Genomic DNA, 24,994 nt, shown 5'->3' on the forward strand with positions numbered 1-24,994 from the left:
TCTGGATCTTTTTCTTTCTATTCTGAATGAGGCAAGCCTTTTTCCCCTGATTCATTCTCATTTGCTCTGACTTTTGAAACTTGGTTCTCTGTGTTGTACCTTTACTATAGAGTCTACCTTCCTCCATATCTCTTTAAAGACATCTGTGTTTAACTTTTGCAGCACAAAGCACCCTAGGTGCAGTGTTGCTGGGAACCCTTTGGGTTCTCCTTTGAGATGTATTACTATCCTCAAGTAATTACAGTTCTTAAGGATAGAGGGATATTTTGTATCCTTCTTAAAACTTTATACTATGAGAGATTAGGAGACACCACCTTATGTGGAGTGCTAAGGGGATATCTAGTATACTCATTCGCTCTGTTCCTGTAACTTTTAAATCACACAGACAACCTTATAATTATGGCTCATGGCAGTGGACGTGTTCTACTAATTATTGTGCTATGTTTTACCGCAGACTGTATTTGCAGTCCCGGTTATGCATGATAGGGTCACCTATGTTCTAACATGGTGGCTCCTTTCTTTTTTTGCCATTTCTATCATGGTTGTTCTTTATTAGCCCTTCTTCTACCATTCTGTGAGGAGGAGGTCTGTGTGTGTTTTGTCTTTGGTGGGAACCCTTGGGTGTCCCCGCCTAGGCTCTAGTGTGTCTGGGTAGGCAGGAAGTGTGTGAGGAGTTATTCACTCTCCTGCCCTTTGTCTACCTGAGTGCTGGAATGGAAAGTGTTCCCACTGGGGTGCAGGCTGTCCTGATTGGACAGCCACCCGCCCCTTTCTCTAAAATGCAGAGAGAGTTTGCAGGAGTGTGTGGTGAAACTGAATAAAAGGTGAGGTTCCTGAGCTGAAAGGCTAGTCGACCACTGGAAACTGAAATAACTGAAGCTGAGGATGACCAGAAACGCCTGCAGACCCTTGTCATCACCGTGAAGCGACCACTGCTGCCCTGACCCTGTTTCTACTAACAGAGGAGCTCCAAACAGGACAACTCCTTCCCTTTGGCTGGTGGGACCAAACAGCCCTGAGACAAACTGCAAATTGAGCCATCTCCCGAGGTCCTGTGCCTCTCCAGAGCTGCAGACACTGAATACCAGGAGATCTCTTACCCATTCATAGTGCAATGTCTTTGAGAGGCCAAATCCATCCAAGTCTTCCATCCAAGATTTCGTGCCCTGGTCCCTGCCCACCCAGTTGCACATCCGTACTGCCTCCTGGCAATGCTTGCACTTGGGTCTGTATCTGTAACCCTACAGTCCCCCTGCCTGCACTTATTGGACACCTGCTGTCTGCACTTACCATTGCACCTGCTACCTGCTGGGCGCACTTCTTGTTATTGTGATCCCATGACCAGCACTGCCCTCAACCCGCCCCTGGCACTTTTCCCCTCCAATCTACCCTGCACTTGCGCAATGTCAATATCACCTGGCCTAGTAAGATCGTTGTCATTGTTTTCCCTCTGTTCCCCCTCACTTGCCTTGAAACACTTGTGTATAGGCGTGTTATACATGCCATATCATATCATAAGTCTTTGCTGAGCTCCAGGTAAACCTCCCGAGACACGATCCGACTCATCTAAAGTCCCCTCTCCAGAGTGCAGCACTCCAGAATTGAAAAAGCTCGACCGGACAAATACCGTCCTTTGTTGGTGCTGAGAAAAAGGAACCAAAACTGAAGACTGACCAAGGAAACTAAAGAAATCAGTGCCAACGTTCCTCTCTCAATACTGCTGCTGAGACATCCCATTCAGAGTGATTCCTTTTGTCACCAGACCAAGGAATCAGGAGACTGTGTCGGTCGCTGCTACAAAGAGGAGAATCCAGCCACAAACATTTCTTCTAACCTAAGGTACTGTGGGGTGAAAAGTATAACTTACCTTGAACCACAAAGTCGCTCCAGTGTGACTAGAGTGCCTTAAGAGGCCTCCACAGTGTCCACTCTAGCTCAGACACAAGCTGCCGGCTTGTGTGCCTTTAGTGAGTCCTTTTGTAGGGTCTCCATCAGTGTGTTAAATTGGCAAGTATTTTTTCCTAGAGACTAAAAGTATCCCGAGGAATCTTCTCTGTTCTGCTGCTTCTTAAGACATTGAATCCACTCCAAACTGATTTTTATCATATAGTTACGGATTGGACATTAAAAGCATTAGTTTGCCCGAAAGGTGTCTCTAGAATGGTAAGCTCTACTGCTGTGTGATTAAGCAACCCTTTTCCTTCCTAAAAGACTTTATCTTATGTGGTTTTGCTAACTAAATACAATTACTGTATATCTTTGCCTCAACGTGAGTGCATGGTCGTACCAATAACACGGTAGAACTGTCATTAGTATCAACATCTGTAACAATTGTACCGCGAGCAACTACTACTGAAAAGTGTGCTTACGTATTCCCAAGTGCGCTGGTTAATTGAACTAAATATTTTGTCACCTTTCTTGTGTAAATATTATAAATGTATATATTTTGATGTGGCAGGCTTGTTATGCTATGGTAAGCTACATTATACACTCGCATACATTTAGATCTCAGATCCTCCATTTTGCCTTTGCCTGAGGCCTCCCTCTGCACTCAGCTCCTCAGACATGTGCAAACCCTGCCTAGTGCAGATTAGACCAAGACCATGTAACAAGGCAAAGGACACATCAGATCCTCTCTTCCGTTTGCTCTCAAGATCAAGCCTGTACCCAGCAAGGTAATGATAATGATAATAATGATAATTATGTGTTATTTATATAGCGCCTTAATCCAAAGCACTTTACAGAGCACATATTTACATACAATATCACCCAAACGAAATTGGTACTGATTTATCGACCTCGGAAGGATGAAAGGCTGAGTTGGCCTTGCCGGGATTCGAACCTGCGACCTGCAGATCATGCTCAGATCACAGCAGCGAGCGCTCAACCCGCTGAGCTATCTTACCGGCAGTAGCTAGTAGTAGTAGTAGTAGTAGTAGTAGTAGTAGTAGCAGCAGCAGCAGCAGCAGCAGCAGCAGCAGCAGCAGCAGCAGCAGCAGCAGCAGCAGCAGCAGCAGCAGCAGTAGTAGTAGTAGTAGTAGTAGTAGTAGTACAACAAGCTGTACAGGCATGGGCCACCACTCCAACTACTCTGACTCAAGTAAGAGCCTTGTTAGGATTTACTGGATACTTCAGGAAGTTCATTGAGAACTATGGGACCATAGCTTCTCCTCTGAATACTGTGTCCTCTCCCAAGTACCCTAAAAAAGTCAAGTGGCATGAGGACTGTGAAAAAGCATTTCAGGGGCTGAGTGATGCCTTCTGTAAGGCTCCAGTGCTGAGAGCTCCAGATTATACTCAGGCCTTCCTAATCAAGACTGATGTTAAATGTTAGAGGTATTTGTACCGCGCATCGTCACCAACAGTGTTGGTCCCCGGGCGCTCTGGCGGATCTGCAAACGAGAAGTCGGGATAGGTTAGTAGGGTGAAGGGGGAGTAGGATAGTAAGAGGGGTGGTGTTCTGTTGGCAGCTTCATCTCGGTATACACTGTGCGCTGTGCTTTAGGTGCAAGTATCGGAGCGATGTCGGGCCTCATGTGCTGTTGGTGCTGCTTATGTGTTGTTGCGGTATAGTGAAGTGCATGCGGCTTGCGGCTTGAGAGGTGGTTGTGTGAGTTTTTTTTAGTGCGTTAAGTATGCAGAAAAGTTTGAGTTTCTTGGTTAGTGGGTCACGTTTTGCATCTAGTCCTCGCAGTATGGCCGGATGCCTAGATTTCGGGACTCCTGCATGGCGCGAAAGCAGCTAGATTTGAGAGTCATATATGGTGGGAGAGGCCTATGCCAGGCAGAGCAATAGTGTATGGTACCATACATCGCTGGATATAAGAAACAATTGAGCAGTTCAGTACAATCCCAGGGCACAGCTAGATCCGAGGGTCCTGCTGAGTGGGAGGAAGGCCCGCGTCTGACAGATCAATTAAGGTTTTTGCGCTGGCGACTTTATGTTGTTTGTTTTGACCTATGTGTAAATTAGTATTCTGATGAACTATGTATAGTGAGATTAGAGAGTCTGTTCTTTTCCTTGGATCTCGGGGTGGGAGTGTGGTGTCGTCTTTCCCTATTATCTGAGCTAATTTGTCTGTTAGTGCTTCCGATATGGTGCAGGCGGGATGCTAAGGGTGAGCCGTCTGAGTGCTTCCGTTTTGGTCTGTCTATAAGTTCAGTCTTTAGTGTCCTCCTCTTATGGTTCTCTCTCACTTTCTCTTATGTAATGTCATGTAATGTCGTGGAGTGCGTTCCTTGGGTTCTGTTCGTCGTTGCTTGTTTGGTGGGAACTGGGGACGGTATCTTTATTCATCGTTGTTTTAGCGGTGTGGTCGTTCTTGTGGGTGGTCTTCTTGTTACACAGTGAAGAGCCAGGATTTGAGCAGTTTTCTGAATATTAGGTGGTTTCTTGTGTTCCGTATATTGATTGATAGGTCATTCCAAGTTTTTGGTGCCTGGTGAGAGAAAGATGATCCTCTGAGTTTTCTTCTGTTGTAAGGTGGTTCTAGGTGGATGTCGTTGCTTGATCTGAGCATTCTTGTCGTCTGGTGTAGGTGTAATTTATCTCTCAGGAACTCTGCGCAATGGTTGTGGAATTGACTTGTGGAATATTCAATCGCTCCATGGTCAAGCATATTTTTGACCTCTTCTTTAATGTGGTTCTTCGCATTATCTGACACCCTGTAGCCCCTGCTTTTCACACGTACACTATTGCCAGTGTCAATGTGTCAACACAGGGATAGAAGCAGTCCTGAGTCAATACGATAGCAAAGGCAGGTAGTACCCCATCTGCTTACTAAAAGATAGGGAAACCAGGTGGGCCTCAATTGAACGTGAATGTTTTTCTATTTTATAGGCCTTGAAGAAGCTCTGGCCATTCCTGTACGGAACTACTTTCAGGATTCAAACTGAACACCAACTCTTAAGGTGGTCAACACAGATGAAAGGAGAAAACCTAACATTGCTCAGGTTGTCCATTAGCCTTCAAGGCTTTGATTTCACTATTGAGCACAGGTCAGGTACCCAACATAAGAATGCTGATGGTCTCTCCAGAAAGTATGACTCACTGGACCAAGAGAATCAGGTTATATGTGATATTTCCACATTTTAAAGGCCAAGCACAAAAAAGACATACTTTTGGCCATTTTTGTGTGGCCTTAAAAATGACAAATATACATATGCCACCCCCCTTCACAAGACAATCCCGTCCCCCCACCCTTTCCTGCTGGTCGTCCTATAAATCGGGGGGGGGTAAATTCCCCCCTGAACCCTCCATTTACTCACCCACCACCCCCTTCCTATCTCAACACACACTCCCCAAAAACACACACACACACCAAATGTATTTACTTCCCTCAATGCGCCTTCCCTCTCCTGCCCGCGCTTGTCAGCCCCTGAACGCACTCGTGTGTGGCAGGGGCATGACAGTTCGATTTAGAAAGACAGCACTGTGCGGTCACAGAGCTGTCTTTCTAAATCGATCTTTTTTTTTTCTCGATTAAGTGAGAATTTTTTTTCACTTAATACCAAGATTCATCCAGGAGTGGATTAGATCCTCCTGTCCCTTAGTCTGGGGGGGGAACGAGTGTTAGGGAGCTTTGTAATTTGTATGCTTCATCCCCTCTCCTAGTGAGACCCCAAGCACTTACTTTTTGCTGGACATCTGGGCCTTTTTCTTTCTATCCTGAATGAGGGGAGTCTGTTTCCCCTCATTCATTCTGATTTGCTCTGTCTTTTGGAACTCTGTTATCTGTGTTTACCTTTACTTTGGAGACTACTTTCCTCCATATCTCTTTAAAAACATCTGTGTTTAGCTTTTGCAGCACACAGCACCCTAGGTACAGTGTTGCTGGGAACCATTTGTGTTCTCATTTGAGATGCTTTACTATCCTCAAGTAACTACAGTTCTTAAGGTTAGAGGGATGCTTGTATCCTTCCTAAAGCTTTATACTATGAGAGATTAACACCCACCACCTTATGAATGTTGATTACTAAGGGGATACCTAGTATCCCCCCTTCTCTCTGCTCCTGTGACATTTTAGTCACATAGACAACCCTATAGTTATGGCAACTGTTGTACTATTGTTTACCGCAGACTGTATTCACACTCTCAGTTGTGTACAATAGGGGCACCTATGTTCTAACATGCTGGCTCCTTTCTTTTTTGCCATTTCTATTATGGTTGTTCTTTGTTAACCCTTCTTCTACCATTCTGGGACAGGGAAGTCTGTGTGTGTGTGTTCCGCCTTTGGCAGGAACTCTTGGGTGTCCCGGCCGAGGCTCCAGTGTGTCTGGGCAGGCAGGACATGGGGGAGGAGTTATTCACTCGCATGCCCTTTGTCTGTCTGAGTGCCTGAATGGAACCAGTTGCTCTAAAATGCTGGGAGTGTTTGCAGAGGAGTTTGTGGTAAAACTGAATAAAAGGTGAGGTTCCTGAGGTGAAAGGCAAGTCGACCACTGGAAACTGAAGTAACCGAAACTGAGGACAACTAGATACATGTGCAGGTCCTTCTCTTCACCTTGAAGTGATCACTGCTGCCCTGACCCTGTTTTCTACTCCACAGAGGAGCTCTGAAGAGGACGACTCGTTCCCTTTGGCTGGTGGGACCAACGAGACCTGAGACGAACTCCAAATTGAGCAATCTCCTGAGGTGCTGTGCCTTTCCAGAGCTACAGACCCTGAATAGAAGGAGACCTCTGACCCATTTGCAGTGCAACATCTTTGAGATGCCGAATCCGCCCAAGTCTTTGCTGAGCTCCTGGTGAACCACCAGACACACGATCTGACTCATCTAAAGTTCCCTCACTAGAGTGCAGGACTCCAGAATCGAAGAAGATCGACCGGGCGAACACCATCCTTTGTTGGTGCTGAGAAAAAGGTGCCGAAACTGCAGACTGACAAAGGAGAGTGAAGAAATCTGTTCCAAGGGTCCTCTCTTCAGACTGCTTATTTATTTTAATTGTATCATCATCGCATTCAGAGTCCTTCCTTTCGTCACTAGACCGAGGAATGAGGAGCCGTGGCCGTCGCTGCTGCCAAGAGGAGAATCCAACCACGAGCATTTCTTCTAACCAAAGGTACTGAGGGGTGAAAGGTACTGAGGGGTGAAAGGTATAACTTACCTTGAACCAAGAAGCCACTCCAGCGTGACTAGAGTGTGTGAAGAGGTGTCCAGAATGTCCACACTACCTCAGACCCAAGCTGCAGGCTTGTGTCCCTTTTAGTGAGTGCTTTTGTAGGGCTCCATCATTGTGTTAAATTGCCAAGTATCTTTTCCAAGAGACTAAAAGTATCCTGAGGAACTTTTGCTGTTCTGCATTGAATCCACTCTGAACTGTCCTTTCTCGTGTAGTTAGGGATTGGACATTAAAAGCATTAGTTTGCCCGAAAAATGTCTCTAGAACCTTAAGCACTGCTGCTGTGTGATTAACTAAAGTGTTTCCTTCCTAAAAGACTTTGGGCCTCATTAAGACCCTGGCGCTAATGGGTTAACGGCGCCGTAAAAGGCTGCGGCGCCGTTAACCCATTAGCGCCTGATTACGCCTGATTACGAGGTCCCTTTGCAGGACCCAACCTTAACGGCTGGTCTACACCAGCCGTTAAAGTAGGGACCCGCAAAGGGACCTTGGTGCTAAGTACGGTACCGCAATTTGCGGTACCGTACTTAGCGCCTTCCCCATTCCCATTGAGCCCTATGGGGCGAAAATGGGAATGGGGAAGGGCCATGGTTCAATGGGGAATTACCCCCCCGACAACCTTGGAATGGGGTGGTAGTTCCCCATTGAACCATGGCGGACCCGTTACAACACCGGCACCAACCATGGTGCTAATAGCGCCATGGTTTAGCGGCAGTGTTGTAATGAGGGCCTTTATCTTATGTGGTTTTGCTAACTAAATACAATTGCCGTATATATCTCTGTCTTATCGCGAGTGCGGGCTCATACCGATAATATGGTATAACTGTCATTAGTGTCAAACTCTGCAACAATTGCACTGCAAGCAACTACCACTGAAGCATTTGCCTTTGAAAAGTGTTTTTAAGTATTACCCCTAAGTCTGTTGGGTAATTTAAGTATTTTACTACCTTTCTTGTGTAGATATAATAAATGTATGTATTTTAATATAACATTTGAAGTGGAACTGTTTCTTTGGACTATTGTACTTACTGGCTACAGCTCACATCTTCCTCCTATGATAATCCGGACTGCTCTGCCACTCTACTAAGGTTCCTTGAGTAGTACAGACTTATACTAAGAGTCTTACCTCAATTGGGCTTTAGGAAATATCCCCTAAAACACTTCCACTTCTTGCAAGCAGCCTCTTGGCTGTTGGCAATATGAGTTACAGGTTTGCGCCCTTTTTGTCTTCTTGTAGTTTGCCACTTAGGGGTTGTATTCAGGCTTTCATGTACTTCTGGCGGCCTCCCCTGAACTTCTCTGAGGCTCACCAGTAATTATGGGAGGCTTCAGCCTTCTTCTCTTGGGTGGTGTGGTACAGCAGCACTCCCCGTTAACGGCTCTACATCACGAGGACCTCTCTGGTTTGGACGCTGTCTGGGTCCCTCTCATCAGGAGTCTCCGCTGCTCCCTTCTCTGTGAGCACGGCTTCCCAGGTCTCCCATTCTCCTCACAGGCACCGTTTTCATGCCTTCCTGCTCACTCTCTGACCCCAAGCCATGGCCTGGGAGAGTGACATTTCTCCTGCTCCTTCTGCTTCCACCTTCCTGCAGCTGAATCGCACCTTCATTTTTAAAGGCCCTGCTCCGATGCCTTGTATCAAACCAACTAGACCGTAGATTCTTTCAATGGCACTTCCAATCCTCACTGACTCCTGGGTCTGCTTCCTCGTCCCAGTACCACAAGCATTATGGATCCAGAAGTCCATAATGGGTTTAAGTCTGTTATGTACATTTATTTGTTTGAAACTATTGAATTGGGGGTTACCAGATTTAGGAATGTTACAGGGTCGATGTGAGACTGAACATTAGGCTTAAGACTTTCACACAAAACATAATATTGATTATTAAAGGACATCACATTAGTTTTAGGAACTCCCAGGGTGTAAAAACTATTTGGTTTAAGTGACTTTTCACAGAGGGCTTTTTGAGTTTCTTTATGAGAGGGTGTGAGACAGGCATGGTATCAAGAGAGACACAGACTCAAAAGTTAAAGTTCCAAAACCTTTATTTACTTCAATGCTGAGGTTGGTGTAATACCTAACTGGCCCTAATTCTAAAGTGATGGTTCCCTGAACTGATGTTTCTAACGCCCGTCAATGTCTGAAAGTCCAAAACAATAATCCATCTGTGTCCAAACCTTTGCTTGCCCTCACTCTTTACAAAAATGTGTTAGGAGGTCTTTAAAATGGAAAATAGTGGCTCAACAGAAAATAGGAAACAAAGGTTGGTTTCATGTGGTCTTCTCACCAGGTGTAGTTTGATCAATGTCACAAAAAATGAGTTCAATCAAAAAGGTCTGTTTGTAAGACCTTCTACACAGGGCCCTTGCAATATTCTCAAATACTTTCAATGTCTTTGGTTCCTTGGTATTCCCTTCACTAAGCTTCACCTTTTCCAGGTTCAACAGAACTAAAGAAATATAGCACAGTTCCTCTTTTCAACTTCTCGGGGATCCCTTCCCCAAGCTTGAATTCCTTCAGTATCAAAATGGTTACGACTCTCAGGGTTCCCTTCCCCAAGCTCAGGCCCCTTCAGTTTTAAACACAAGTTCAATTTAACAACACAGTTTCTCTTAGGCCTCCTCCATTATAAACAAAAAAAGTTCAACTTGTCAAGATGTGCCTTTCTCTTGTTTACAGTTCCTTTCACATACAACCTTCTCATGGGGTAATATCAGAGACTTTCGAAATGCTAGGTTCTTGGCTCACCCTAAGCTCAGATCTTTGGCCCCTCTCTGTATTTCTTGTACTTGCTTCTCTTCTATCCTTTCCTCTTCCAGGTGATTCCTGCACCCCTTGGTTATCGTTCACTTGATTGTGTTCACTTGCACCTTCTCTGTCTTGCTTTCTCTCAGCTTGCTGTGCCCCTGGCACCTTCCCTTTGGGTTCACTTTCTCTTTACTGTGCCTCTTGCACATTAATAGCATTGCCTTTGTGCACCCTTACACCTGTCCTTGTCCTTTCTGTGCCTCTTGCTGCACACTTGGTTCATTCACCGGTGCTCACTTGAACCTCCACCTCACTTTCGGGTCACCCACCCCCTTCGTGTGTACTTTATTTCACTTTCTGGGGGTCACTTGCACCTTTCCTTCACTTTCGGGTCACTTGCACCCTTCTCATTTATCTTCAAGCCTTTTTCTTCCTTTCCCCTCTCTCAGCGCCTCTCTCTCGCTTTCCTTTTACTTTCCGCTATCTTACTTGCTTTCTGCAGTGTGCCACTTGCAAATTCTGTCCTTTTTCTCTTCTCGCTCCAGCTAGCTGCAAGCTCCCAAGTTTCTCATTACTTTCCCCTTTGAAACTCACCGGGTAGCGTTGTGCTGGTGAGCGGTCCTCTCAGGGCATATGGGATTGAGGTCAGGGTCTCACCATGTGCCCCTCGGACCCCCCTTGGGACCAGCACAAGTCGCAAGGGAACAAGCACACGTTGCCAGCAGGACACAGGCTGCCTCAGTCCGGCTACCCGGTGACACGCCTCTCTAGCCACACTGCAGCCCTTCACAGGCACCGAACCAGCATCACAGCATGCCACTCTCCTATGGATCCTCCAGGCTCCTCTCCCTTCAGCTCCCTCCTCCTTTGCTCCCTTCAGGATTTACTGCTTGCTCTCTGCTTCTGACAAAAAATTGGACTAGGACTGAAAGGGGATTCTCTGCTGGACTCAGCCACACAACCTCCCTTCTGCTCTCCCAACTGCTGCTCGGCCTGATCTCTCAGCAGTCCCCTTTTATACACCTGGTTTGTATCAATGGGCTGCAGGTGTGTGGTCAGGACTGGGTTTGCGGGACCTTCGATACTCCAATTAACAGGACATGCCCTTCCTTCAGTCCTGAAAAGAGAGTCAAGTGGAGTCAGGTGTAAGTGGTCATTATTAAATGCCTGACCCTGCATGACTATTAGTGGGACAACTTGAGGAGTTCCTTCATTTGGTTTCCCTTACTTTCCCCATGTCGTTTCTAAGGGTAATCCTCACTATTCTCGGCTGCCTCTTCTTCTTCCCAGTATTAGTTGCAAATGGGGAGGGGGAAATGGAATGGGATTGGAAATATCCCATGAAGGCTAACGAAAGGGCTTCTGATGGCAAATGGGGAGAGAGGGAATACCATGTCTTGCCCTTGGGTATTCTCCTTGCAATCCCTCGTGACCCTGCACTCAGGTGATCCCCCCCCTTGCTTGTCCAACCCCAGGGTTGACATCCAAAAGCGATGGACCTTCCCATGCCACCTGAACAGAGGATCCTGGGGGAGTAGGTGGAAGAACACCATCAGGTTTCTCACAGAGGGACTTGTGCAATGACAACAGGCCATCAAATACTCGGGGATCATTGAACACTCATCCTCACAAGAAGATGAATACTGCTCTTCTCCCAAAGGAGTGGCCTCTTTTCCCTGACAGCCATCTCCTCCCATGTGATCCTCCCGCATGATACCACCCCCAGGGTTAGAATCAGGTAGCGTCTGACTTTCCCTGGCCACATGGAAGGTGATCTTAGGCTGGGTTTTAGTGATGACTCTGCAGGATTAATCACAGTACTCTAAGGCAACCCTTACAGCACTGCTTAAAAGTTGTTATCTCTATCAGGTTTTTCATGCTAATGAACATGTTTAAGAGAAAATGTACTGCAAGCATTGGGCACTTTGTTCAGTTGTGTAAAAAGCCATTCAGCTCCTTGTTGCTGTGCAGTGTGGGATGTTTTTACCCATGCATACAAGCCCTACCATAAAACTGTGCAGTAATGGCATGGAAAACATCATGATGGCCAGAACTCCCCAGAAAGTGCACAGGGAAAACATGAAGAATAGGCTGCCACCCATTTTTGCCTATGTGAGCACAGGAGGGCACTGCCTAAAACCACAATTGGGCTACACACACAGTAGCCTGAAACCATTGGGAATGGCAATGCTGATTGCCAAAAAGCAATTCAGAACTGTGGGGAATTAATTTTCTTAATCCCAAAAATGGTTGCATTACCGGTACTCACCACTATCAGAAAGCCGGCGTTTTAAAACTACCAGACTTTTGTGTAAAACTGAACAAATGAAACAAAACCAGGCCAAGGAAAGACTTGCTAAGAGGTGGAAGAATGTAAAACTATATTCTGAAATGACTTGAAGGAAGTCATTATTTAATGTATAGGTACAAATTGTCAGTTTGATTTGAATGTAGAAAACTGGGAACAAAAAGTGACATTTAGCTGAAACCTGGCTTAATGAAACTGGATTCTGCCTGACAACTACCCCCGACAGGAGAAACCTGTTCAGCCACTCTTCCCAGGCCTAGCTGCATCCTGCTGCCCCTTGCCAAAAGGAGTTGTCACCTCTCTGATTAGATTAGGGGTGGAGCACCTGGGAACTGGAAAGAACAGAACAACGCAACTTCCTTGACTCAGGCAAATGTTATATTGGGGGCGTCGTAAAATAGCTTCCTCTTGGGAGAAACTGGGGGGCATCTGTGCCTCTGTGAACAAGCTGGCTTGGGGGAAGTGGATAAACCAGTTATTCCACCCTGTGATGTGGGAAGCCACACCCCTTTTTGACCAGAGCATAATTTTAAAAAGATAGATAATTCATAGTGCGGACTTGTCAGAATTATATAAGTAATATCATTATTTTTGTGATTTTTCTGTGAACATTTTAAGAGGTGTTAGGACCCTGTGGTGTATTCTGGGGGGGTTGCTAGCGGAAAATAGGGTCTCACTCCAAATGTATGCATGTTAAAAATCTGACACTTTATCCTCTGTAACCTATATCCCTGGTGCACATTTGTGTAAAATCTGGAAAGGTTTAGAGGTTGTTATCTGGATGAAAAGGGGAGAATTCTGTCATCAGTGGACACAACATTGTACAAAGACAGGTATCGGATGGTTTGGTGCTACAGAAAATATGTTAACTGGACCTATAATATTAGAAAAATGGTACATAGATAAATATGTATTTGGGTCAGAAATAGATTTGTGTGCAATCTGACAAGGGGAGGTTCCTCTGACCATAAAACCTACAGCATCACTCTGACTCACATTTCCTTCCCCCAAATCAAGGGAGAGAGGAGGAATTGGCCAATGATAAGTGAGAGGGGCAGGTTTAGTTATGACCAACGCACACACCCATTTCCAAAACACATAAAAAGAGACTGCTGGGACAGGTAGAGACATTCAATTCCATTTGCTGCGGAGCATGCTGACCGACGACTTCACATCCAGAGATCCAGACTTCAAATCCATCAATCTCCAGAACCTGTAGCAGAAATTAACTCCAGAATTTGTAGCAGAGAGGCCTGAATCCACCAGCTGAATCCTCTTCAGCAGGCCTCAAAATTAACCAAACTATTCAACAGCCGGGCAAGCTGTTTGAAGTTTTGCCGAGAATTTTTGCAAGAACCTGTAGCAGTACCCAGAAAGCAGTGTTACATCCAGAATCCAGAGAGGCTAGACCAGCAGAGCAGAGCTGACCCAGATCGCTGTGAGCAGAACCGGTGCCTGATTGACCCGCCGAGCAGACAGAACCACAGCCGGACGTGTTGACCAGATCCGTGACGAGGCCTAGTTCAAATTTATATTGTGAGTACCTAGCAGAACTGTGCAGAACCAATCTCTTAGTTAAAATAATCTAATCCAAACTATTTTAACCTAAGTAGAACTGCCTCCTAGAAATCGTGTCATCTGTCATTTTTAAAGCTGCACAACTATCAATTCTGCAGCTGCAAGCTGTCACCTGTCATTTTGAGTTTTACTTTAAATCCGAAAAAACTACCTTTATTTAATCGTCCGTATCTCTGGAACCGTTTGGGCTAGGAACGTAATTTAACTTTCATCTGAAAGCTTAGAATCTATCTAGGCTTTCCAACAAGCCTAGAACCGACTTCCTATTCCGTATACTTTTTCTGCAATCACGATTTACGCACTGGCGAAATTTACCGCAATTTGCGATTTTGGCTCAATTTCTCCACTTGTCAAAATAGCAGCTCCATTCTTTCTTTTGTTAAAATCCGTTGCAACTTGGTAATAACTCATAGAGCATTGCTAAAGTGAACCTGAACTAATACCAACACGCATCTCCCACTCACCCTGAATCTCTAGAGGGAATTAAAATCAGTTGGCACATTTTCCCATCCATTGCCATCACATTTAAAAAGCATTTTGGGCCTGTGTTTCAAACTCCTACCTGTTTCCTCTAAGCTTGCTGGGGGGGAACTGAATTTCGTATTGTATTTGATTGCATTCCTGAGAACTGTGTGCTCCTCTTTCCATCTCCTTCCATTTCTTACATTGCATAGGGGAGGGGGGTGAATTGCCAGAGAAAAAGTGATTATCTTATCTTTTGCTAAAATCATCTCAAGTATTTCTGTACTGCATTTTATTCCTCATTTCTTTTCCCTTGAAATCATAAAAGTATTTTTGCGACTTTATCCATCCTATACTAACTCCTCATTGATTGTAAAGAAGTGTGCTAGTGCCAGATTACCCATTGTTGATCAACATCATATGTCTAAGTGTACTATCAGATATTAATTTATTATAAAGTGTGATATATACATATTGTTTAAATTATCAAATAAACCTTTTAATTTGCAAAACAAACCTACTTCTTGGCTCAGTGGGGTCAGGGGGATTCTAAGAGGGGGGTGTTATACAAGGGTGGTCATCCAGAGTACTGAACTAGACATAAACATACATTAATAAGGGTTTTCCTCAGCATCCCAGACTAGGCATTGACTTGGCTGTAGTGTTGATTGAATACTGCTTACAGCAGTTCTACAGCTTTTTATTTAAGAAATCGCCAGAGCACCCATCTTGTACCCATCTCAGTGGCTCAGGCAGACTATACCCACCTCACAGCTGTTTTGACTATCTGTAGTCACCCCACAGTGGTTCTGTCTGTACACATCTCACTGTGGTTCTGTCTGTACTCACCCCACAGTGGTTCTGTCTGTACCCATCTCACTGTCGTTCTGTCTGTACTCACCCCACACTGGTTCTGTCTGTACCCATCTCACTGTGGTTCTGTCTGTACTCACCCCCCACAGTGGTTCTGTCTGTACTCACCTCCACAGTGGTTCTGTCAGTACACATCTCGCTGTGGATCTGTCTGTACTCACCCCACAGTGGTTCTGTCTGTACCCATCTCACTGTGGTTCTGACTGTTCCTTTCCCACAGTGGTGTTGACTGACAATGTTTAGATCACAGTATTTGGGAATGGATATACCATTCTTGCTACAGTTCTGCCTGTAACCATCTCACAGTGCTTTCCACTACCTGTGCGCATCTAATAGTTATTCTCATTCTCTGTTCCTAATTCACAAAGATTCTGCCTATATGCTTCTCACAGTGGCCCTTTCTGTCACCACAATCTGACAGTGTATTAAGAGACAGGGGGTGGTGTGACTGGATTGTGCGTTTGGCCTTTAAGTATCCATATAGTAAAAAAGGTCAGATTCAAAGAAATGCTATATCGCTGATTCTTTAATAAATTGAGTGGTCAGCTGACACGTGTTTCAACAAGCATCTTGTTCACGGCTATGCTATAGTTGGCAAAGCGTAACTTTATTCATGATTTATAGGGATTTCACAAGCATGTCCAAACTGGTTTGGTAAGGCGTAAGGACCCAGACTCGTCAGTCAAGTCCTCTTTTGGTGATATTTAACTGGTCTTGAGCTTCACTGGAAGTGTGTATCTGGTGTACGTATTATTTTCGGCTTATTAGGCAACATGTCTGGCGTGAGAGCCACCAGACATGTTGCCCGGGATTTGACCCCTAGAAATCGACAGGACTGCCTGAGTACCAAACCTAACAAGATGAAAATAATATGTACACCAGATACACGCTTTCAGTGAAGCTCAAAACCAGTTAATCAAATATCACCAAAAGAGGACTTGGCTGACGGGTCTGGGTCCTTACGCCTTACCAAACCAGTTCGGACACGCTTGTGAAATCCCAATAAATCAAGAATAAAGTTACGCTTTGCCAATTGTAGCAGAGCCGTGAACAAGACAACTGTCGAAACACGTGTCGGCTGATCACTCAAATTATTAAAGAATCCGCAATATAGCATTTCTTTGAATCCGACCATTTTTACTATATGGATACCTATAGGCCAAGCGTGCAATCCAGTCACGCCACCCCCTGTCTCTTACTACAACTTTACTAGGGTGTCTCTGGGTACATCCTGTGACTGTGAATCCGCAGCTGGCTCACGGAAACATTTGATTGACCATAGCGCACACTCCAGGGTCCTACCCGTACTTACCATAACTTGACAATCTGACAGTGGTTCAGACAGTCTATACCCATATCATGGTGGTAATGTCTGTACCCAATTCTTACCATTTTTGATTTCCTTTATTTGTCTGCCAGTAGTTCTGATGTTGACTATATCACAATAGTTCTGCCTGTACCAATCCCATGATGGTCTGTCTGCACATATCACAGTTGTTTCACTATCTGCACCTATGTCACAGTGATTCTGGCTGACTATACCCATCTTGCAGTGTTTCTGTCTCTAACTCCCTTGCAGTGATTATGAATGCTTGTACCATTCTCACAATGGGTTTCGCTTCCAGTATGTATCGCACAGTGATTCTGATTGTCCATTGCCGTCTCACAATGGTTCAGAGTGAACCCTTCTCACATTAGTGCTGAATATACCCATTTCATAGCGGTGTTGGCTTTGAGCACCCATTTCACAGCTTCTGGCTGACTGACCATTACACAGTGCTTTTCACTGTCTGCACCTATCTCAGTTCGTCTGTCAGCATCCATGGTCTGGCTGTGCTTATTTTACAGTGTGTTTGCTCTCTGTACCAATCACACAATGGTTAGGTCTATAGTAGGGGTCTGCACCCTTTGGCTTTACAGATCTTTTAGACTACAACTCCCAACAGCTCGAACCAGCATAGTCAATGATGAGGGACTATGAGTGCAGTAGTTCAAGATGTCTAGAGAGCCGCATGTTGCAGACCTTGCCTGTACTCATCTCACATTGCTTCAGAATGTCTGGCCCCGCCCCACAGTGATCGCTACAGACATGCCCCTGTTGCCCCAGCTCACCTGCATGGCTTTTAGTTTCTGCTTCTCTGTATCGATAAACTGTGACAACGCCATGTAGATGAATCTGTACTGGGCCTCGGTCTGCACCATCCCGGACCGCTGGTCGCGCACCATCTGGATTGTCTTCTGGATGTCAATGTCACAGTCCAGGCCTGGGGGGAGGTGAGCATTATTGGGGAATAATTCAAAAGCAATTAACATCAAGTGTGTGGACTGTTGAGTTCTGCAGCTTTACAGGGTCTAGATCTTTGCCAAACCCAACAATTTTACATTAGGGACTACACTGTTCAAATTATATTTTCAGAGCATATTAAAAAGTACACTTCCTTTCTTAACTTGCATATGTGAGGTGTCCTTCACCTTAAACATGTACTGCCCTATGTATTCAACACAAACTTATATAATGTACATGGCAGGCTGAACAGTCTCTTGGGATGCCAAACAACAGCTGTTATTATCACCCAACTCAATAGTACTATTTCTATGGCATTCTGAAAGCATGAAGTGCTGCCCCACAGCAGTAAGGGAACCTATCCGCAGCAGGCACCAGAGGCGTTGCTAGGGTGGGCTAAGGGGGCTATAGCCCCTGATCTTTTGGTTGTAGCCCCGGATAGAATCTCAGGAGCTACAAGCAAAAGGCCAGCTAGCCCCCGGTCCCGACAGTTCCAACATCAGCCTAGCCCCAGGTCTTTTCCAGACCTGGCAACACCCCTGGCAGGCACTTAACCCATGCAGCTACTGTATCATTACACGAATGAAGGAAGAGAAAATGTGCCTAGATGTCTATGAAATATGAGCTGCCTTTCGCTGAAGGCCATTTTCAGAGCACCATAACATAAGGCCAAGAGTGCTGCAGAATTTGTTTACATGTATAGCAGAATCGATACCACCAGATCCCCCCTATCACTGTGCTGAAAACTGCCTACACTGATGGAAGTAGAGCTGGATGGTATAATCCCAATACAGCCTACTAAGGACTAGCATAAGGGATATTTGGTGCACTTGAAATAATTAATTACTTGTCTCCTGATGCAGCCCGATTAGGGATTGAAACATGTTTGTTACCTTTGGTGTTGATCATGTCCATCAGCATGTCGATGACAATAATGGTGCCCGTCCGGCCAATACCTGCACTGTGAAAGAGGGAGTCAAAGATCAGTGCTTAATGGGGCCATGTTTGAGATGTAGATAGGAATGGGGATTTGAAAGAAGGTGAGGATGCAGTGTGGCAGGGGGCCAGGGCCCAGAGAGGCATGCAAAGAGTTCATGGTTGTCGGTTAGGTGAAGTATTGCGCAGCACTGGAAGAAGGGGCATTAGTGACATCATCAGAAAAGGACCAGTGCAGCTGGTACACACTCAATGAGCTCAAAGGGAACAACAAAGAACCATGACTGGCTGTTTTGCATGCATTGACATAACTTCTCAACATCTCATGACAAAAAGGACCACTGCTTACTGGGCAGCGGATACAGGAAAAACATGGCCAGGAGGCAATTATCTTGTGGTTAGCTCTGTGGTACAAAGGGTGGTTGGTGGGAGATGGGTTCCGTTTCAACACAAAACATCTAAGGAACAAATCTTGCCTCGCTATGGGTATTTATTTAGATTACTATATCTTTTATAGATGCTAAACAGTTGTTTACTCAAGAAACGGAAAGGATACAAAAGTTCATAAGAACTGGTTGAGGATTGTGTGGAAGTATTGCCAGCGCAGGCAATGGGCCGGAACAAGACGGAGCGGCGGTCGGGCAAAAATCGCCTTGCTGGAGCGCTGCTCCGTCCCCCAGACCCAGGGGCAAGCACATGACTGTCGCAGGTCCGAAGACTCGGCACGGAGTGCTGCCCAGTCTTCTGAAAGCAGTCTGCTCGTCGCAGCGCACGCATGCCACAGATCACCAGGACCAGGGGCTCGCACAGAAATCTTCCCCCCCAGATCTGTTTCGAAGTTCCACTTATTGCACGCGGCAGTAACGAGTAGCCCACTTTTCAACATAGCGGCACTGGAGACTGCAACAGTGTTGAAGCGGTTATGTCCAAACTGGTATATATGTCCTGAAATTCACAGACATCTCTTTATTAGGGTGAATGCTTTGACCAATCAAAACAGTAGAGTCCATTGTTCACTTAAAAGGGTTTCTTACTGAATCCTTAATTATTTATTTTAAATTGTTTTTATTAATGCATTTGTAACAGTAACAGCCCACCGGGCATATATCAAGCATACAGATTGCAATGGTACCGTGAAATAATGCCCATTTGTCTTGGCAAGCAAACGCCATGATTAACAGTGATTAAACAAACATTAAACCAATAACAAAGGCTTGCATGTTTCCGTATTCAACTTGGTAGTAATCCAGATCAGGTGGCGGCCGGGGCTGCAAAGTGTTCTTGCATCGTGTGAGTAATCACAATCTGACTTGGGGGTTTCGAGGGGACTCTGAGCTTAGATGTGTTGTCCATTTCACTAACAAAGCCTACTTGACAGTGAGGTTGTAGTCAAGGTGGTTTATCGCTATAATGAGCATTCTCCAGGCTTCAAAATTAGTGGCAGGGTCCCCTTCATGTGTCTGTTCGGACCAAGTCTCAAAATCCATGGGCCATCCTTCATATTGTGGGCCTTGTTTTATTTTCCACGCCATGCCTAGGCGCTGTTTTGCGAGTATACAAGCAAGATCCATAAGTTTAGTAACATGTTTGTGTTTGCTAGGTCTGGGATAAGCGCCCAATAGGCCTTCAAAAGCAGTCCATTTATATCGAACAACTCCAGCTCCTGTGCAAGCCTGGTTTAACGCGTGACCAGAGGATTTGTGCTTTATTGCATTCCCACAGCATGTGTATTAAGTCAGCCTCTTCCTGGTTACACCAGGGGCAGGCCGACAAAGTGTTAGTGCGAAATTTAGCCACTCTGCCGGGGGTCATATATGTGCGGTGGAGCACGTGGACCTGGAGTAATCGAAACCGTGCATTCCGGGATACTTCTTTGGGAAAGCTAGGGCCAGTTCCCATTGTTTGTCAGTTATGTCAGAGCCAACGTCACTCTCTCAACGTGTCCTTAACTTAGTGTCACGGGCGCTGGTCTTGGCTAGCAGGCATTCGTATAGTCTAGAAACAGGCTTCCAGCCATCCCCCACGGCATACATCAGAACTAAGGAAGTGTCCTCCTGTGGTTGGTCCTAGCCGCCTTCATTACCCTCATGTGCTTCAGAAATTGGCCCTTGGGAAGGCCCTCCCATTGTGTCAGACTATCCAGGTCCCTGAACCTACCATTCTCATACATGTCGCCCCAGATATATAACCCCAGTGACTCCCAGTACCTTGCGGTACCTAGATCTTCTGTCCGTGTCCATACATCAGTCATCAGTGGGACACTCGGTGAGAAGGGGTGTCGTGAGTGTAATAGTTTAAGGGTTCTAGCCCAGATCTGTCTGCCTACGTGCACCATCAGGAGTCGGGGGGTCAATGCGGCTATGTGGGAGCCACAAGAACTCTTTGAGGTGAGCAGGCCCCACCAATGTTTGGAGTAGTGCGGTCTCCCAGTACACCAAATCAAAAGCCTTGACGGCATCTAGTGTTGCCCTAGTGTTGCCACCACGCAGTGATCAGTGAGGGAATTGGTTACGTCAATGATAGGCGGCGAAGATTAAGAGAGGTGTTGCGGCCAGGTACAAGCCCGGTTTGGTCGATGTCTATCAGAGAGGGAATAGATTTCTGTAGGCGGGTGGCCAGTATGGCTGTGAGTATTTTCATATCATAGTTAAGCATGACTAGGGGTGGGTAAGAGTCGCACCACTCAGTGGGTTTCCAGGGTTTTGGAATGGGAATCACCAGTGTTTCACGCAAGGTGGCTGGAAGCGTGTCAGAGTCATATGCCTCCTCAAAGACTTTTTGCAGCACCGGGGCCAGGTTGGGGCAGTATGCCTTATAAAATTCAGCTGGAAGGCCATCACTACCCAGTGCTTTGCCAGAGGAAAGGGAGGTGATCGCCTCACCAATGTCTTCAACTATAATGGGTTGATCAAGGAAGGCTCTCTGATCGCTGGAAATCCTGGGAAGTCGGATCATTGAAAGAGCTTCAGCTATGTCAGCCAAAGGTATTGGAGTTTCGTGCTGATAAAGTTGGGGATAGTAAGCAGTGAAAGTGTCGTCAATGGCCGCCTGGGACCGCCACAAGACGCCACACTCATCATGAATCGCCGTTGTCAGGGCCCTGGGTTGTTCGCGTTTGCATAGCCAGGCCAGCAGTCTTCCGGATTTGTCTCCTTATGCGTGCACTCAGGCTATACGTGTGGCATAGTGAAATTTGAACAGCCTCTTCCAGGCCAGCAGACAGCGAAATCGAATCTCAGCTAGTTTCACCTTGGCCGACCGCTGGCCAAGCGTTAGGGCCTCCAGAGTAGTTATCTCCCTTTCCAGTATCTCCAGTTCCGCCTGCAGTTTCTGCGGATGCCCCCAGCGATGGCAATAACCTCCCCTCTGACCACCACCTTCATTGTTTCCTAGATGACTCGCCAGCTATTTACACTGCCAATGTTGTCTTTCATATAATTTACCAGGGTTTCACACAATGTCTCCTTAAACACAGGGTCCCTCAGAGCGTCTGTGGGCATACGCCATGTAGGGATGGGGGTTTTAGTTGTACCAAGCAGGCATGTAAGGACCAGAGGCGTGTGGTCCGATACTGTGCGGCCCATGTACTCTGCACTCGTGAACTCAGGTAGTTGTTCAGTGCCTACAAAGAAGTAGTCTATTCTGGTGTGCAATTTGTGGGTGGGGGGAGTAGGAAGAGTATCCCTTGACTTCTGGATGTAATTCCCTCCAGACATCGACCAGGTCAAGGTCAGAAAGTGCAGCATTCAGGACAGTGATGGCCTGGGAAGGGCCGTCACGGGGGCGGGGGAGGTTCTATCTAGTGTGATATCTCAGACACCCCACAAAAAGAAGATGTCATGTTTGGAGATAATGCAATTGCATAGCGTTCGGATATGTGTCGGGTCGAGTGATTTGGGAAATAGTCCACAATACAAATGTCTTTATTGCCCAAATATCCCAGTAGAATGAAGTAGCGGCCCTCCCTATCTTTGTCTAATTCTAATAGCTGGAAGGGTAGGCTCCCGTCCAGCCACACAAACACTCCCCTCAAAAATCTAGAGAATGGGGCACCACAGCCCAGCTCCCTCCCCACCACTCCAGTGGTTAATTACCTTGTCTTGGTCTTCTGGCAGTAAATGAGTTTCTTGCAGTAGCGCTATGTCTCTTTTTTTCTGGTGCCCGTAAAATTTCACCCTATTCCTTCGTATGTAAGACCCCAGGACCCTCACATTCAAAACTGGTAGTTTAAGGTGCATCATAACCCCCTTCAGATAATATACAAATTCCAGCCTTCCACTCCCATGTAACCCCCCCATCCGCCAGCAGTGTCGCATTGCACACCTAAAATCATGAACAATACAAGCAAACCATAACGAGAACAACAGACCTCCAAACATGGGGTACAAACAATGCCCAATGGAGATGTACCGTTTGGGCACACCCATTCCCTTGTGGCACACCAGGGCAGTGGGGTTGTGGGTGAAAGGACCAGCGATGAGCTTGTATCCATCGTCCATAAGGACTGAGGTGGTCTAGTCTGCACCCACTGGGCATCCTTGACTGCTTTCACCGAGTTGCAGGATGTCAGCCGCGGCAGGCCATCTGATCTACTAATTACACACCTTTGCGCAGGAGAGTACAAGAAGTTCAAAGCAGGTATTGTCCTGCTCAGTGAGGCACAGGGCTGCACTCGGGTGACTCTGTCTGCTGACACTGTGGGGCACCTGTCTCGCACGCAGGGCACGTATTGATTCAAAGCTGCTTTAGTCTGAGTGGGATTGTATTCAGGCTGTCGTAGGCTAATCCTTATTCCATTAGTCGTCCATGTCTATCTTGGGCTCTAGGTTGTTGTGCTCCATCCACATGTTCGCTGCCTCCGGTGTTTCTAAGGAAAGAGCCCTACCATTATATGGAACCTTCTAGCATGCTGGATAGATAAGCATGTACTTCAGACCTAATTTGTGGAGCCTTGCTTTAATCAGCACAAACGTGATCCTCCACTGCTGCACCATGGGTGTGTAGTCTGGGTAAATGGTGATCATTGCACTGCCCCTTTGGATCTTCCCGCCTTCTCTGGAGAACTGAAGGATCACTTCCCGATCTTGATAGTTTAAAATCCTGGCTATGACCAGGAGGGGATGGGAACCCGGCCGGGGCTTTTCCTGAAGGGAGCGATGAGCTCGCTCGACTGAGAAGCCCCGAGATAAGTTCCCAGGTCTGATTTTCTGTAGCAGTAGGGTCTCTATATAGTTGGTAGGGTCCTGTCCCTCAGCTCCCTCCGGGAGCCATAGCAGCTGGGTCTTCCGCTCCTCGTTCTGGCACACAATTTGTAGCCTCCAGCACCTTCATTCGTGAAGACAAATCTTCTGTGGTGGTAACCGTGTCCTTTAACAACGACTCAGTGGTGGTCACCCTTTCTGCTGGACATCGTGCCTCAGTAGCTGCACGTCAACCTTCACCTCTTCTATTTTATCTTCGAGAGGATCTAAGTGCCGCAATCGCAGCCTGGGCCTTGGCCTCCTGAGGATCGGGATGCACTGGTAAAGTGGCAGGCTGGATTGGGTCCGTGGGCAGAGCTGGGTCGCAAGGTTTCTGGAGGTTAGCAAAGGAGTCCATTTTCGTGCCCTTCCCTTTGCTTTTAGAGGGCGACATGGCTAGAGCCGTAGTGCAGGTCAGGACAGGCTCAAAACGTGTGATCACAGCTGCCCCAAGTAGTAAGCTGTTACAATCTCGCAGGCAAACTCTGTACCCTGCAGGGGGGCCAGTCATGGACGGTGCTGGCAGGGTTGGCGCTCGGGCACAAGAGGCCCATTCAGTAGACAGAGGCAAGCAGAGACCGAGCTGCAGGCCAGCTTGTGGTCCCGTTAAGGCATCAGTATGCGTGATCACAATAGGCTCTCAGATTTGGACCTCATACAGGACCCTAATGTCTGTGGTCCCTGAGCGCTTAGTTTTTATAAGTGAACAGTGTAGGGCAATCTCACAGTTAGTGTTTGGCTCGCAGGATCACTCAACACTCCGCCACCCCAGGGCTTTAGAAGAGAGGCACCCCAAGTGTAATTAGTGGGGGTTATCCCAACTGGTTGGGGTGTAGTCCAACTCACCCCTCTATGGCCGCCAGTGCAGCAGGATTGGTGTCGTGTATCCCAGCTATGGTGCTTCAGCGCAGAATTCGCTTTTAATTGGGGGTGGGTGAGCACCTCCTGCTCGATAGTGAAAGCTGTGGCAACGTGTTGTGCTTGTACCAGAGGTGCAGTGGAGGGCACCCTCAGCACGTTGGCAAAGCAGGAGCGCAGACCCGACCCCTGTGGCAGTTTGTAGGTGGGCTCGTGGTAGGCAGTCACTTGCCACTGCGCACGGGTGACCTCTCCCTGTCTGCAAATGGCTGTGTGTCTTCTCCGGCAGCAGTGGCTGCGGCTTTATAGGTGAGCCGCCTTCCACAAGGGGGCTGCAGTTGGGCTTTTCAAGCACCCGCTCTGTCTTCCTCCGTCACTGCCTCAAGCAAACAGGAGCAACCCCAGCAGGCAGCACAGCTCAGCATCCCCGGACCCATTACCACCAGAGCTCGGAGCAGACCCAAGCAATATGACTCAGCGTGATAGCGGGTCCAAGTCAGCAGTAACATTTAAGTCCACCCGCTCTCACAGGGGATATGCGCACAGTGAAGGCCAGGTTGTGGCACCTGGTGTCAGCTCCCGCA

General features: G+C 46.7%; 1 protein-coding gene across 7 annotated transcripts in view; it reads right to left on the reverse strand.

Moving 5' to 3' along the window:
* PTPN6 (protein tyrosine phosphatase non-receptor type 6) overlaps positions 1–24,994 on the reverse strand; it is a 583,776-nt gene that overhangs the window by 16,279 nt on the left and 542,503 nt on the right. For all 7 annotated transcript variants that reach the window (XM_069650624.1, XM_069650626.1, XM_069650621.1 and 4 more), the window contains 2 exons: positions 18,270–18,337; positions 17,205–17,356 (listed from right to left, as the gene is read on the reverse strand). In XM_069650624.1, coding sequence (XP_069506725.1) covers positions 17,205–17,356; positions 18,270–18,337 — 220 coding nt within the window. The remainder of the gene's footprint in view (positions 1–17,204; positions 17,357–18,269; positions 18,338–24,994) is intronic.

The sequence above is a fragment of the Ambystoma mexicanum genome, chromosome 3p (genome assembly GCF_040938575.1).
Source record: "Ambystoma mexicanum isolate Mex_15411 chromosome 3p, UKY_AmexF1_1, whole genome shotgun sequence".
Lineage (NCBI taxonomy): Eukaryota > Metazoa > Chordata > Amphibia > Caudata > Ambystomatidae > Ambystoma > Ambystoma mexicanum.